Here is a 14,331-nt window from a genome sequence, read left to right as displayed (position 1 = left end):
GAACAGAAGCAATGGGAGCAGACTTTCTTGCCTTGTTCCCCTTCTTAGAGGAAAATAATCCAGTCGTGTGCCATCAAGTAAAGTGTTACCTGCATTTTTTTTGTAGATGCCCTCCATCAAGTTGGTGAAGCCCTTCTGCTCCTAGTTTGCTGACAGTTTTTTGTTCTGTTTTTTGAATGGAGATTGGATTTTGCAGTGGCCTTTTCTGTCTCTCTTGAGATATTCCATGATTTTCATCTTTTAGTCTGATCAATTGTATTGATTGATTTTTGAATCTTAAACCAATTTTCATTTCTTTGATAAATCTCAATTTGTTATGATGTATTTATTTTATATGTCGCTGGATTCCATTTGCTAAGATTTGTTAGCTTTTGCGTCTGTATTATGAAAGATACTGGTCTGTAATTTTATTTTTTTCTGGTTTTGATATCAAGATGATGCTAGATTCATCAGATATGTTTTTAACTTCACATTCAGCGTTTCTGTTGGGGTAATGAAGTCCAAAAAGCAGAATGGGAAGTTACTTATTAGCATATTGAGAATAATCTCGTAAAATAGCTAGATATCCTACAGGCATTTGTTTGAGTTGGCAGTGCCCTGATTACTAGGTCCTATTGTCAAAATGCTTAAACTGAAGCTCAATAATGTTTATGTAGACCTAAAGGCATAAAATGTATGAGGTAGAAAAGGAGTGATAAAAATGGTCTAGTCTGAGCAGGTGTTGAAGAAATGCATAAACATAATGACTTGATAAGACAGTATATTTCCTGAGAATCACCTTACCTAAAAGCGATTACTGTCTGTCACCATAAGTAAAATTTATATTCCTTAGCATTTCAAAAGAGCCTATCTTGGGATGCACTTTCCCTTTCTATTCCATTCACATCATGGATTTCATAGAAGGCCGGTCTGGAAGCAGAGCTAGAATAAGTATTCGCCGAGTTCTTGGTTTGTGACTGAGACTGAGAAGAGTTTAGCATTTCGTATTTTGGGGTATTAAGTGCTGAGAGGCAGTCCTTGTTTCTGACTTGCTTTTATTGTAGATAGAGGAGGCCTTAACCCGGAGTAAGTCTGTCCTCCCCCTACTGCCCCTGTTTGCTGTTAGTCTGTGAACAGTGGCTCAGAGGCTGGGGAGGGCCTTATATTGGTTTGAGTTCCAGAGTTTTCACAGTGTAATAGACTTAGGTGGTTGTTGTTGTTGTTGTTTTGAACTCTCAGTGGCTAGATTTATTTATTTATTTATTTATTTATTCATTTATTTATTTATTTATTTAGATTTCATTTTAAAATGAACTTGTGGAAGTCCAATATGGAAAATGGATAGAAGCATGAATCTTTTAGTATAAATAAATTTTGCAAATTCAATAATTTAACATTCTCAATTTAATGTGAAGCAATGTAGTTGTGATGAATACAGATCTAATATACAGGGGTATGAATAAGAGCTCAGTCATATCTTCTTCAGTAACCAATTTATTTGGTCAAATATCGGTATTGAGAAAAATCCCAACATCACGGATGATTTTTAGTTCATGTGACTTGTTTTTTAACAGCTTGCCTTAAAATCTCAGAGTAATTCTTCAAGTAAACTCATCCAGAACTTGAACATAAAGGTATAGAAAATTGGTTTCACAGTTGAGTCACTAACAGTTTCTAACAAACTGCTCACATTCTTTATCATGTATTAAAAAAACAGACAAGAAAAGGGGAAAAATAAGACAAGTACAGTTGACAATGTCTTGATGAGACTGTTATACTTTTCTTTATCAATTATTGTTAGCCTTTGAATGAGCACACCAGCAATATATGCCTTCATATCACTTCCCTGTCACACACATGTGCTAGAGTGCATTTGCTTGTACAACTTTTGGTGAACAAATGTGTGCAGGCTGAATTGGATTGGTGGGAGAGGAGAGAGAACAAAAGACAACGGGTAGCATTACAGACCTTCCTAATCAATGATACATTTATGAGAAGTCCAAATAGATACACAGAGTTAGCAGGAGAAACTCTTCTCAGATCTGTATGAAAATGAGTTAACCTCGTTATGGTAGCTTCAGTGTATTATTATTCAGTACAGAACTCCTTTGAATCTATATTTTTTTAAATCACACTTCAAAATATTTTTTAAAAACACTTTTCCAAAGGATATTAAAATTAAATGCTTGTGGAATTCTGGAAGCTTTTCAGCAGGACCTGAGGCTTCTGTGGAACAATTTGAAAACCACTCTCCCGGACCATGTCATTCTTCATAGGAATTTTCTTTTCAGCTTCTCTTCATTTCTTATTTGAAATTAAAGTTCTGGTAAATTAAGAGGGAAATACATAGGCTTATTACAGTGTGTTAACATTTATGGGTCTTGTATACTTAATGAAAGCACATCTCAGTAATTAAGAAAGCAGTCAACAGCAAAAATCAAGACAGAATTCATCCCCTGGTTGTGTATGAGACAATGTATAATTTGCAATATTTTCTGTTGATTAATATATCTTAACAGCTTATTTTTCATATTTCACTTATTTTATGAGCATAAATACTTAGTAGGTCTAAACTGAGATACCAATAATTTGAGTTCCTAAGCCTGATCTTTAAAATGGAATTCCAGGACTCTCTTAACTCTCATATATTTATACAAGTTTTATCTAAAAGAATGATGATACCCTCTGGCTTATTTAAAACACACACAAAAGGATATAATGAAGATGTGACTTCCACTAATGTTGCTTCAAAGTAGATTCTCTTCATGTAATAACTGTGGATTTTCTACTCCACAACTCTTCATTTCTCTCAGTTTCTTCACAATTTTCTTTCAACTTTGTCTCACTTTTGCTTTTTATTAGAGCCCTAAAATGTAGAACTGAAAGTGATCATAGGAGCAATTCAGTCTGCCCATTTTATAGGAGTTGAAAGTGAAGTGGTCTTAACCAGATGCCAGTTGGAAAAGAGCTTCTGTATCCTTGAGTACCCAGATTTATATGAAGACAAAAATCACAGAAATAATTATTTTCCTAACTGACTGCTTTGGTTCTAGACTGTATATGGTCTTCCCTGTAATGTTAGACTTTGAACTGATGATGGGCAGAAAAATACTCCTACCATTTTAGTATGGCCCATCTCTGCATAAATAGAGATACGCCTGTGATGTTAAGATACTAAGGCAGTGTGGAATAGAAACTAGCACAGTCTCTGAGATGGGAGAGGTCAGAACTGAGGTTTTTCGTCTAGCCGCTTCTTAGCTGTTGTGGGCATGAGAGGTTACTTTGCCTCTCCAAGTCTCATTTTCTTCCTCTATAAAATAGGGAAATAACATGCAAAGCTCCCTGAGCTCAATAAAGTGCAGCCAAGTAAATAAGTTGTTTATCATGAGAAAAGATAAATGATATGTTAGAAGCATGACAACTAAAAAGTGACATGAGGAGAGAAAAAAGGACCACAGCAGAGAGCGTATAGGAGAACAGAGAATGGGAGCAACTGCAGTGGGTGGGGAGCAGTTCTATTTGTATTTAGTTCAATTCCAATATTTTAAGGCACATTGTTTACTTCTTTTCATTAGTGTATATCTTACACAATTTTAACCTATATTGAACTTAAACATTTTATTTTGTGATCAAATTGTGTTTAAATTTCAAGTGTCCTCTTTATTTTTATTAATGTTATTCTGAGTAATCATAAACATCTTAATTTAATTTACAGGTGGCCGTTTGTTGCATCTGTTTTTTTGTTATTCTTCCTCTAAATCTTGTTGGTACAATACTTGGCCGAAATCTGTCAGGTCAGCCCAACTTTCCGTGTCGTGTCAATGCTGTGCCTCGTCCCATACCGGAGAAAAAATGGTAAAGAGAATGCTAAATTTATGTCATAATAGAAAAACTCTTAATGCTATATATATATTTTAGAATTGGCCTGTATTTATTAGAATGTCTTAAGTTTGAACTTAAGAATTTATCTTTTTACTTTTTCCTTCAACCTATATTGTTAGTAGTAGTAATCAATTATATCCTTATTTCACTTTCTGAATATTGGTGCCATTTACAGATAAATTAAACACTTTGATAAGTACATTAGTGCATAGAGGTGAGTGCGAACTAAAGCTGCAACAGTTGTATTAGTTTTATTACAGGACAAAATTGACCTGCTGCCTGTTTTTGAAGAAGTTCTCTTGGAACATATCTATGCCTTTTCATTCACATATTATCTATGACTACTTTTACACTGTGGCATCAGAGACAGAGACCATATTGCCTTCAAAACCTAAAATATTTACTATATTTACTATCTGAACCTTACAGAGAAAGTTTGCCAACCCTTAGCTTATTAATTCCTTTCCAGATATTTTATTATTCTAATAATATTGACACACATTTATAACCACATATGTTGTGCTGGTTGAGAGATGAATTAGGACTAAGATCATTTCCAATTTCCTGACCTAATGTCCTGTGTCTTTTGGGATAATCTAGAATCTCCCAAATACATTCTGTCACATTTTATCCAAATATGTGTTCTTGAGGACCTCCCGGAATTCAAGATGAATCCTGACAAAGGATGATGAGTATTTCTGTTAAATAGCTGAAGAGAGAGTCTTGAGTGGCACAAGTATACATATAGTTTACAGGATTTTTTTTTAATCAATCCACTTTGAAAGTATTCTTGGTAGATTTTTAACTGGACAATTTGTATTTTTTAAAATTCAGACATAAAATGGGATGTCATTAATGTTATATTTCTAATCTTTGTAATTCAAATTTGAACAAACTAAACTCAAAATATATTGCCCTTTAAAATTAGTAAATTAAATATTTTGGTGCTGATTTATGCTATTCTGCATTCTTCATTTTCCTGATTCTTACTAGTGGACAAAAATAGAACAATCTACAATATATACATTTATTATATTCTCCATCCATAAGAATAACTGCACATTAGACTCTACATATTCATAATAAGGGATACACACACACACAAAAAAAAAAAAAAAAAAGGGATACACACACACACACACACACACACACAAAAGCCTCTGTTCCTAGATATTTTACCTTCTTAATAGACATAATTTATATTCATTTTTTAAAAAAGGTTTTATTTATTTTTTCATGAGACACACGAGAGAAAGAGAGGCAGAAACACAGGCAGAGGGAGCAGCAGGTTCCATACAGGGAGCCTGATGTGGGACTCGATATGGGGTCTCCAGGATCACTCCCTGGGCTGAAGGTGGCGCTAAACCGCTGAGCCACCCGGGCTTCCCTATAATTTATATTTAGGTACTTACATATATAGTCTTTTGTAGACTCGGAGGTCATTTATAGAAATGGAGGCTGAATAAAAACAGCACTTCTAGTTTAAAGGAAGGTGATCTGTTCTAGTTTTAGAATTGTCCATGTTCCTTTTAAAAGTACATTTTCTCTTTGAAATCAAGATTAGATATATGACCTTGCAAACCATGGGTCACAGTTAGTTGGAGGAAGGCTTATGTGTATATTTTCCATAATCATATAATTACATGGGATCTAAAATCTGAATACTAGATCTGGCTCTCATGGATTATGTTATCTTGGGAAGATCATTTTTAACCTCTGTGGGTCTTAGATTCCTATAAAAGAAGGAAATAAGACTAGATTAAATGGCCTTTAAGGTTTTGTTTTGTTTTATTTTCCCAGCTTCCAAACTTTCATTTCTTCTCTCTCTCTTTTTTTTTTTTTAGAGAGTGTATGTATGCATGTCCACATGTGGTGGGGGGATGGGCAGAGGGAGAGGGAGATAAGAGAATCTTAAGTAGGCTCTCTGCCCAGTGTGGGGCCTGACTTGGGACTCAATCTCCCGACCCTGAATCATGATCTGAACTGAAACCAAGAGTCATGTCAGATGCTTAACTGGCTGAGCCACCCAAGTGTGCCCCTCCTCTCGGTTTTTTAATTTGTTTATCCCAGAGATAGTATGTTAGTATCTTTTATGTGCCACGGGGCACTGGGAATAACTGGATGAGGAGCTTCAGCCTGCCAGAGTTTATAGTCTAGTGAGGTATGATATGTATGCAATTAGACAGCTCAGGATAGTGTAGTAAGTGCTGCCACAGAGTTATGTTCAGGAGGCAGTGCAAGCATGGGGGAAGGGCCCACCTTTTTCTGGGAAACTTGGGAAGGACTTCATGGGGAGAACACTTGAGCCCATGCTTACAGGAGAAAAATGACAAGAAAAGGCATTCCAGGTGGAGAATTACCAATTGCATCAGTATATGTCTGTTGAGTGAATGAAGTTTGAATTTTATTTTTTATTCACTCTGGTTCCATTGTAAGTCAGAACTCATAATACCTTCATTGTATAATTCATAGGAAAACAAATTTCTGAACCAAGGAAAGCGATGGCAAGGAAAAGATGATGGCAAGGCCACAATTAGGGCTCTCAAGACTTTTCTTTTCCTGTGGCTTTCTATAAATAAATGCCTGTAAAGTTTTTAGAAGTTATTGAGAGATGTAGAACAGAAGCAAATACTTAGAATTTTTCATGAGTTCTGTTGGTGGCAGGAATTTATTTTATTTTTTATTTTTTTTATTTATTTTTATTTTTTTTAAATTTTTTATGATAGTAACACAGAGAGAGAGAGAGGGGCAGAGACAGGCAGAGGGAGAAGCAGGCTGCATGTATGGGGAGCCTGACGTGGGACTCGATCCCGGGTCTCCAGGATCACACTCCGGGCCAAAGGCAGGCGCCAAACCGCTGTGCCACCCAGGGATCCCGGTGGCAGGAATTTATATTCCCCAAATTCTTATCTCGGCCTTTTATGCCAGAATTTTTACTATAACCTATGGCTAATTTGAGGTCCTACCTCTATACTGTACCTCTTTGAATTTTTGTTTTTCTTTTTACTGGCTTGTTCCTGTGCCTTAGATTATTTTTTAAGTACCCAGCATCTGCTTCCTGTTATCTGGATTTATATATTGTAATGTGAAAATCATACTAGAAGTTTATTGCTGATTTTAATATTTTCCAGGTTCATGGAGCCTGCAGTTATTGTCTGCCTGGGAGGAATTTTACCTTTTGGCTCAATCTTTATTGAAATGTAAGTTGTGGCAATGCATTTATGTTTTGAGGGATGTAATTGTAATGAGAATTTAGGAGTTATGGTAGGTTTTGAACCATCAGAGGGAAGGCACCTAGCAGAGTTAGTCTGTTATTTCATCGCTCCCAGAAAGTGATCTAACATAATCTACCTAAAAGCAGTTTTCTACTCTGGTCTCAAACATTCAGGTGAAATTAGATGTTTTGTATTATGTTCTAGACTCTTCTCACCTAACAGGAAATCTTACAAATCAAAGAATGCATGCTAGAGAGTACTAGACCAGTCTTTGATCACATGCATGATAGAAGGAATGACTGGTTTTTATTATATTTTTAAAGTATTTCTGAGGTCCAGGGAACTAGGTAAAGCATTACCTACCAACCAGTCAATCTAGATCTTGGCGTCTTCAGATACATATATTTCTAGTCTCCTTCCATTGAGGTCTACAGGAGTGCTGAGAAATGTGTAGGAGTTTGGGGTGTGGAAAGTATGCCACCTTGTGCCCAAGTGCTGTGCTTGATACTTGGCATCCTTAGTCACCGCTACAAAATATGTCTTTCTTTCCTCAGTTTGTATCCCAATGTTCCTTGATGGGAATGCTCTGGCATTTTAGGCAAGACATTTTTTTATATAGGACTTTCTCAAGAACAGTCATATACTTCTGGTTCTTGCCCATGAAATGCCAGTCATTGCGACTACTCAGAATTCCCTTACACATTTCCAGATGCCCCACTGCTGATTCTTTCTTACAGTGGACACCTCCTTAACAGACATGATTAGATCTGGTAATTGGTTAATTAAAAGCTGGCTCAATTATAAAAAAAGTTCATATATAACATTGTATTTTAACTTAAAACAACTAAAAGCATATCTTTCACTTTTTTTTTTTTTAAATACAGAGCCAGAGTCTTCGATTTATATCTTGTCAATGTTTCTGTCATTTTCCCTTTGGCATTCACAGTGTATCCTCTGTATTTCCAGCATTTTTAAGGTGGAACGAGAACATCAAGACCTGTCTCAAGTATTCTAAGTGCAGAATCCTTCTAGATTTATACATCTTGCCCCAAGACTTTCATAGTTCTCTCACCCACACCTAATTTTATGTTGTTTTTTAAGTGACTCACCTTATTTCATTTCTCCAAAACACTCAGTATAATGTTCATAGATATCAGGCATCCTTTTGTTCTCATGTTTATTGGTGTGTGTAATAGTCAATTAAATTATGTAATTACACCACCAAGCACAATTGACATAGATTTGGGTCACCTACCAGCTGTGAGTGTGCCATGGATACTAGTCAATACCATAGAGGGACTGGAGTGTATGTCATGCTAGCTTGTGGCTTAATAAAGCCAATTCAGGAACCTCTTTGGTACTTCTAGGCTCATATACTGCTTTGTATCGTCACCCTGACTTAACCTCTATTTTTCTATCCTACCCCTCTTCCCAGTACCTTCTGGATCACATCTCTTCCTGCTTTCTCGGGTACTCTGTTCCATTGAATAGTGTCTCTGCTATATCCTTAAATTCTCTTCTGTTTTGACCACCCTTGAGTCTATTCTCCTCTTGGTAGCCACAGTGATCTTTTTAAGGTATTTATCTGATCATGTCACTTCTTTGCTAAAGATTTTTCTTCATTTTCATTGAGGTAAGGTCCCAACCCTATAACATAGTCAGTAAGGACTTTCATACTATAGGATCTGGCCTCATTTGCTTCTCCAGCCACATCTCTTAGCTCTCACTCCTTCATTTGAAGTTGTAGCCATACTCAGTTACTTTGACTTTTTCCACATATTTGTAAGTTTTGCCTTTGCTGTTCGTGGACCATTCTTCTGGCTCCCCTTATCCCCACATGCCTTATTTGATTCTTCTCACTACCACTTCTCCCCTAACCAAACTGGTAAGTTGCCCCTCTTAGGTGCATTGGTAAAGCACATATTACAGAGCATCATGTCCTTGAGAGTGGAGTAGAGACTTTGTCATCTTCACAGTTCTGTTCTCACTGCTTCTCTGTCATGTGGCAGGGCCTCTAAATATCTGTTGAAAGAATCAGTGACAAGTAAGTGAGCTAAACAGAATAAGAAAAAAAAAAAGACAAAAAGATCCTTTTCTGATGATGACTTGGGGAATGGAATTACCTTGAGGGTCTTGTTCTTTGTGTAAAATGTTACTGTTATCTCTTACTATCTTCCAAAAACAGCAGGAAGCTTCTTTAGGCTTTTTTTTTTCTAATTATTTTTATTTTCCAAGTTTTATACATTATTACTCTATCAAACATACTTTTTAAAATTTACTAAGGTGTTTTATAAAATATAAAATACATTGCTGAATAGTGTTGTATCTAGAAAAAAATGCAAGAATGAGGGAATTGCTTTTATTTTACAGATAAGAATTTTTAGCTATTTTCATTTTTCTTTGCCACATTTTACTCCTTTAAGCTTCTAATTTATTCAGTTCTCTTAGAGATGAATGCCCTACTAAAAAATCTGTTCTTGAAAGATTATCCAAGAAAATATTTTTGAGAGATTTTTGGAGGACTTAATAGATAAAAAAGGGTAAAAGAAACTGTTGGAAGTTACTTGAAAGAAAATAATTGAGATTTAAGTATGATGAAAGTGAGAACGAAGATACGAGATTTAGCAAAAGGGTGAGCTTCAAGAATAAAGATTAGAAACTGTCTTTATTGCATTTTATTAAGGTATTTCATCTTCACATCTTTCTGGGCATATAAGATCTACTATGTCTATGGCTTCATGATGCTGGTGCTGGTCATCCTGTGCATTGTGACCGTCTGTGTGACCATTGTGTGCACATACTTTCTACTAAATGCAGAGGATTATAGGTGGTAAGTACTTATATCAGGGAGGAACCTTGGAACTCTATTTTCAAGTAAGATGCCATTTGAAGTGTATCAAGTAGAGTAAAAGATCTGTTTAGAAATTTTGCTCCTTAAGATAGTATAGGAACTTTTTTTTAGTTATAAAAATGATGAAGATTTTAGAGGAAAAGTAATATCAGCCATAAAAAAAGTTTTTGTTTTTGTTTTTACAAAAAAGTTTTTGTACTTACAATGGTCACTGTGTTATATATTTTTACAAAGTGCTTGATGTGATAAGAACTTTATGAGGAAGCATTGCTCCATTTTGAACAAAAGGAGATGGTTCTGATGAAGTGGTTTACTTAAGGTCACTTAAATAGTCTGCCACTTATAATAGGGCATCTGACAAAATTCAGGGTCTCTCCTTCCAATTCTTAGGATTTCTCCTTGTTGATATATTTAAATGCCATCTATGTGGATTTTTAAAAAAGATTTATTTTACAAAGCGAGAAAGAGCGAGAGAGAGCACGGTGGAGGATGGGGAGGTGGGACAAAGGAAGAGGGAGAGAGAGAATCTTAAGCACGCTCCACACCCACCATGGAGCCTGATGACCCTGAGATCATGACCTGAGCCAAAATCAAGAGTTGGATGCTTAACCATCTGAGCTACCTAGGTGCCCCTACATCCATTTTCAAGAATGTTTTTATAATGTTCTTTGGTTTAAAATCTGTTTCAGTGCCATTCACTCAAAAGTTACTTTTTTTTTTCAGGCAATGGACAAGTTTTCTCTCTGCTGCATCAACTGCGATCTATGTTTACATGTATTCCTTTTACTACTATTTTTTCAAAACAAAGTAAGTGGAGACATTTTCTCATTTTGTATTTAGGAAACAAAAGTTGTCATTTAAATAACAGAATTTAAGAATAAAAGGCAGAGCATAGGGAATATAGTCGGTGGTATGGTCATGGCACTGTATGGTGATGGATGGTAGCTACACTTGTGGTGAGCATAGCATAATGTATAAATTTGTCTGGTCAGATTTGTCCACTTGCTTTGTGTACACCTGTGACTAACGTAACGTGTCAACTGACTATACTTCCATTAAAAAATAAATAAATAGTAGAATTTAAGGCCCTATGTTGAAAGTAAAAATAGATATACTATATATGTTTTTTGTCTTATTTCAGGATGTATGGCTTATTTCAGACATCATTTTACTTTGGTTATATGGCGGTATTTAGCACAGCCTTGGGGATAATGTGTGGTAAGTTCTGAAATTTTTGGAATATCTTGAGTTCATCTTTGAGATTTGTAGAATCCGAAAAATGTAGTAATTGGAAATTACATTCTGTGGCTTGATCAGGAACAACAAAATAAACTCGAGTCTGATTATAGTTCTTTAGACTATTCCTCAAAAATTCATCATGTTCTTTTTTTAACATTCCTAATAATTTTGTATTGCCCTGTTTTCTGTACCACAATTAGTTTCTTTTTCATGTTGAAATTTGGCTTTTTTCTTGTTCTTTTTATTTTTTAAAATATTCTATTTATTTATTCATAAGAGAGACAGAGGGAGAAGCAGGCTCCATGCAGGGAGCCCAACGCAGGACTCGATCCCGGGACTCCAGGATCATGCCCTGGGTTGAAGGCGGCACTAAACCGCTGAGCCACCCAGGCTGCCCTTCTTTTCTTTCCTTTTTTTTTTTTTTTTTTTTTTTTTAAGCTTAGTTTCTTTGGGAAAGATAATGATGTAAACAGGTTATGATACTGGCTGAGTGATTCCTTTTTTGGAGATTTCTAAGGCTATTCATAGAGATAGCCATGTCCAAGAGGCAATGTCCAGGTTATAAGTACACACTTGGATGTCTGCAGACTGGGTTTAAGTTCTGTCCATGCCACATGTATGTTCTGTACCTTGATCCAGTTTTCCAAGCTTTCCAAACTGTGTAAAATGAGGAAAAGTACAAAAAAAAAAAAAATTGAGGATAATACTACCACTGTGTTTTGGGTCTATCACAATCTTCCATTAAATAGAAGAAGTAATAGTTACCATACGATAGAGTCTCTGGCATGTGTAAAATACCTAGAAAATAAAGAACTTTTGGAAATAAGCCTGATAAAGGGAAAGGGCATGGACTTGAGAGCCTAAGAGACCCAGGTTAAATCTCTATGCTGCTTTTTTGTGGCTCTGGGAAGTCATATTGAAGTCTCTAAATCTCGTTTTTCTCATCTGTAAAATGAGCATATCTTTCAGAGTAGTTATTTGTCATAGTATCGCATGTATAGCACAAGTATAATGCAGCTATGTTATCAAGTGTTAAGAGAGACCCAGTTTTGTGGGAGACATGGTGGGGAATGGGAAGAGCTGAAGCTTTTGGGGTCAGTCAGTCCTATGTGCAAATTCTGGTGCCTCTACTTAATAGCCATGTTACTCTGGCCAAATTATTTAACCTTTCTTCCTCAACATTCACATTTGCCAAACAGAAGTAACACCCACCTCACAGGGTTGTGTTGTGGATTCAGTGATTGGATGTGGGTAAACAGGTAGATGTGGATGCTCAATGAGATGGCTGTTACTGTTTCTGTACTGGTGAGGGCTAACAGTCCTGGTGCTTCCTTCTGTTCTGGGATTGTGTGTCTGTGTCTGTAATTTGTTTAGGTTTCTTTACCTGTGTTTTCACTTCAGAACAACCTCATGACACTGAGTTTAAGCAGAGGTACCTTAAAGGAAATGCATACCAGTAACTAACTTTTCTTCGGGTTCAGAATGGTTTTCACTTGATAAATGAGGCTAATTTTAGTTACCCTATAAGAATGATGCAAGGCTTAAGGACTAATACTATGGAAACATTTCCAGATACTTTATAATTCAGCCCCTTCTCCTGTTATTTGCCATTGACTTTTTGTTTTTTTGGTAATTCTATCTTTAGCTATAGGGTAGGCAGTAGAATAAGGAAGATATGATAATCTTGTTAAAATTTAGCTAGGTTCTGGTATGGCACTTGTGGACCTCTGAGGTACCACAATTGCTTTTTCCCTCCATCAGAAGAGCATATCTGTTCCATAGATTAATGGTTACCAGAGGAGGGGAGATTAGGAGTGTGGACAAAATGAGTGAAGGTGGTCAAAAGTTACAAACTTCCAATTATCAGATGATTTAAGTTCTAGGCATGCTCAGTAACTATAGTTAACAATATTGGTTTTTTTTTTATAGTTAACAATATTGTATATTTGAAAGTTGCTAAGAGATTAGATCTGAAAAGTTCTCATCACAAGAAAAGAAAACCATAACTGTATGAAAGTGATGGATGTTAAGTAAATTTATTATGGTGGTCATTTCACAATATGTACCCATATCAAATCATTATGTTGTACACCTTAAAATAAAGTAAGTGCTTTATGTCAGTTCAAATCTGTTCCATTTATATATACCGTGTACATGATCATGTGTGCACATACACACACAGATGACATTGACTGTAAAGTAATAAAATTAATTCCACAAGCTATAAGGAGAGACAGTTCTCTGTATTATGACTGCATATTTTATTTATAGCTACTGTGATAGCCTTTCCCTGCAATACTTAATTTGTTAACGAACTTTGAGGAAAAGAGGACTAGGATCTGCAGGTTAAAACTAGATTTGTATTACACAGGAACATCCTTGTGTATCTCTAGGCAATCAGAAGTTTCCTTTAGTATTATTATTAGCCTGCCTTCCTTCAGAATGTTGCTCCTTGAACTCCTCTTTATTTAATCTGAGGTCTTTCTTGATTATCACCAGCATTCAGCGATGTGTAGAATCATGGGATTATGCAGAGGGTTAAATTTTTTTTTCTTGACTCAATATGTGATCTTAGGAAGACCTAGAGACATAATATCTTGACATTTACAAAGAAAATGGAATGAATTTAGCTAGTTTTTTTAGTGCTTTTCCTGTTGAAATTTCATCTTGCTGCCTGAAAATCTTGGCACATCTACAGTTCCCTGCTGTTCTGGCAGTGTCCCAGCATTTATTCTTTAATGGGTGTATGTGCCTTTGGAGCTAATCTATTTTGGCGGGGCTGAGGGAGAGGAAACAGTTCAGATGAACTGATTAAAATGTCATCATAATACAAAAATTGTACATGCTAATCAGGTTATATTGCTAAAATGCTTTTTTAAAGTCCACAATTGAAAGAAAAAATTACTGTTTTTTTAATGTAGGAAAAAGAAGTGTGTTAAGGTGAAAATAATTAGATTGTTATAGCTTTCACATTCTGATCATAGCATTTTAGTAGTAAGGAAATTAAGTTTGAAAGTGTATCTGTATTATTCTCAAGACATTTACATTTCTAGAGAGCGTATTTATGACTTTTTATAAAGTCATATTTTTATATGCTTATTCTTGAGATACTCATAAGATTAGGAAAAATGATTCTCTAGGTCAACACTGTTTTGCTTTTAAGCG

General features: G+C 35.6%; 1 protein-coding gene across 2 annotated transcripts in view; it reads left to right on the top strand.

Annotated features, from left to right (window-relative positions):
• Nucleotides 1–14,331, top strand: part of TM9SF3 (transmembrane 9 superfamily member 3) — a 67,734-nt gene that overhangs the window by 46,912 nt on the left and 6,491 nt on the right. For both annotated transcript variants that reach the window (XM_072739657.1, XM_072739658.1), the window contains 5 exons: nt 3,695–3,834; nt 6,993–7,061; nt 9,760–9,906; nt 10,651–10,734; nt 11,069–11,145. In XM_072739657.1, coding sequence (XP_072595758.1) covers nt 3,695–3,834; nt 6,993–7,061; nt 9,760–9,906; nt 10,651–10,734; nt 11,069–11,145 — 517 coding nt within the window. The remainder of the gene's footprint in view (nt 1–3,694; nt 3,835–6,992; nt 7,062–9,759; nt 9,907–10,650; nt 10,735–11,068; nt 11,146–14,331) is intronic.

Source organism: Vulpes vulpes, chromosome 15, assembly GCF_048418805.1.
Source record: "Vulpes vulpes isolate BD-2025 chromosome 15, VulVul3, whole genome shotgun sequence".
Lineage (NCBI taxonomy): Eukaryota > Metazoa > Chordata > Mammalia > Carnivora > Canidae > Vulpes > Vulpes vulpes.
This window is presented reverse-complemented; position numbering and strand designations above follow the sequence as displayed.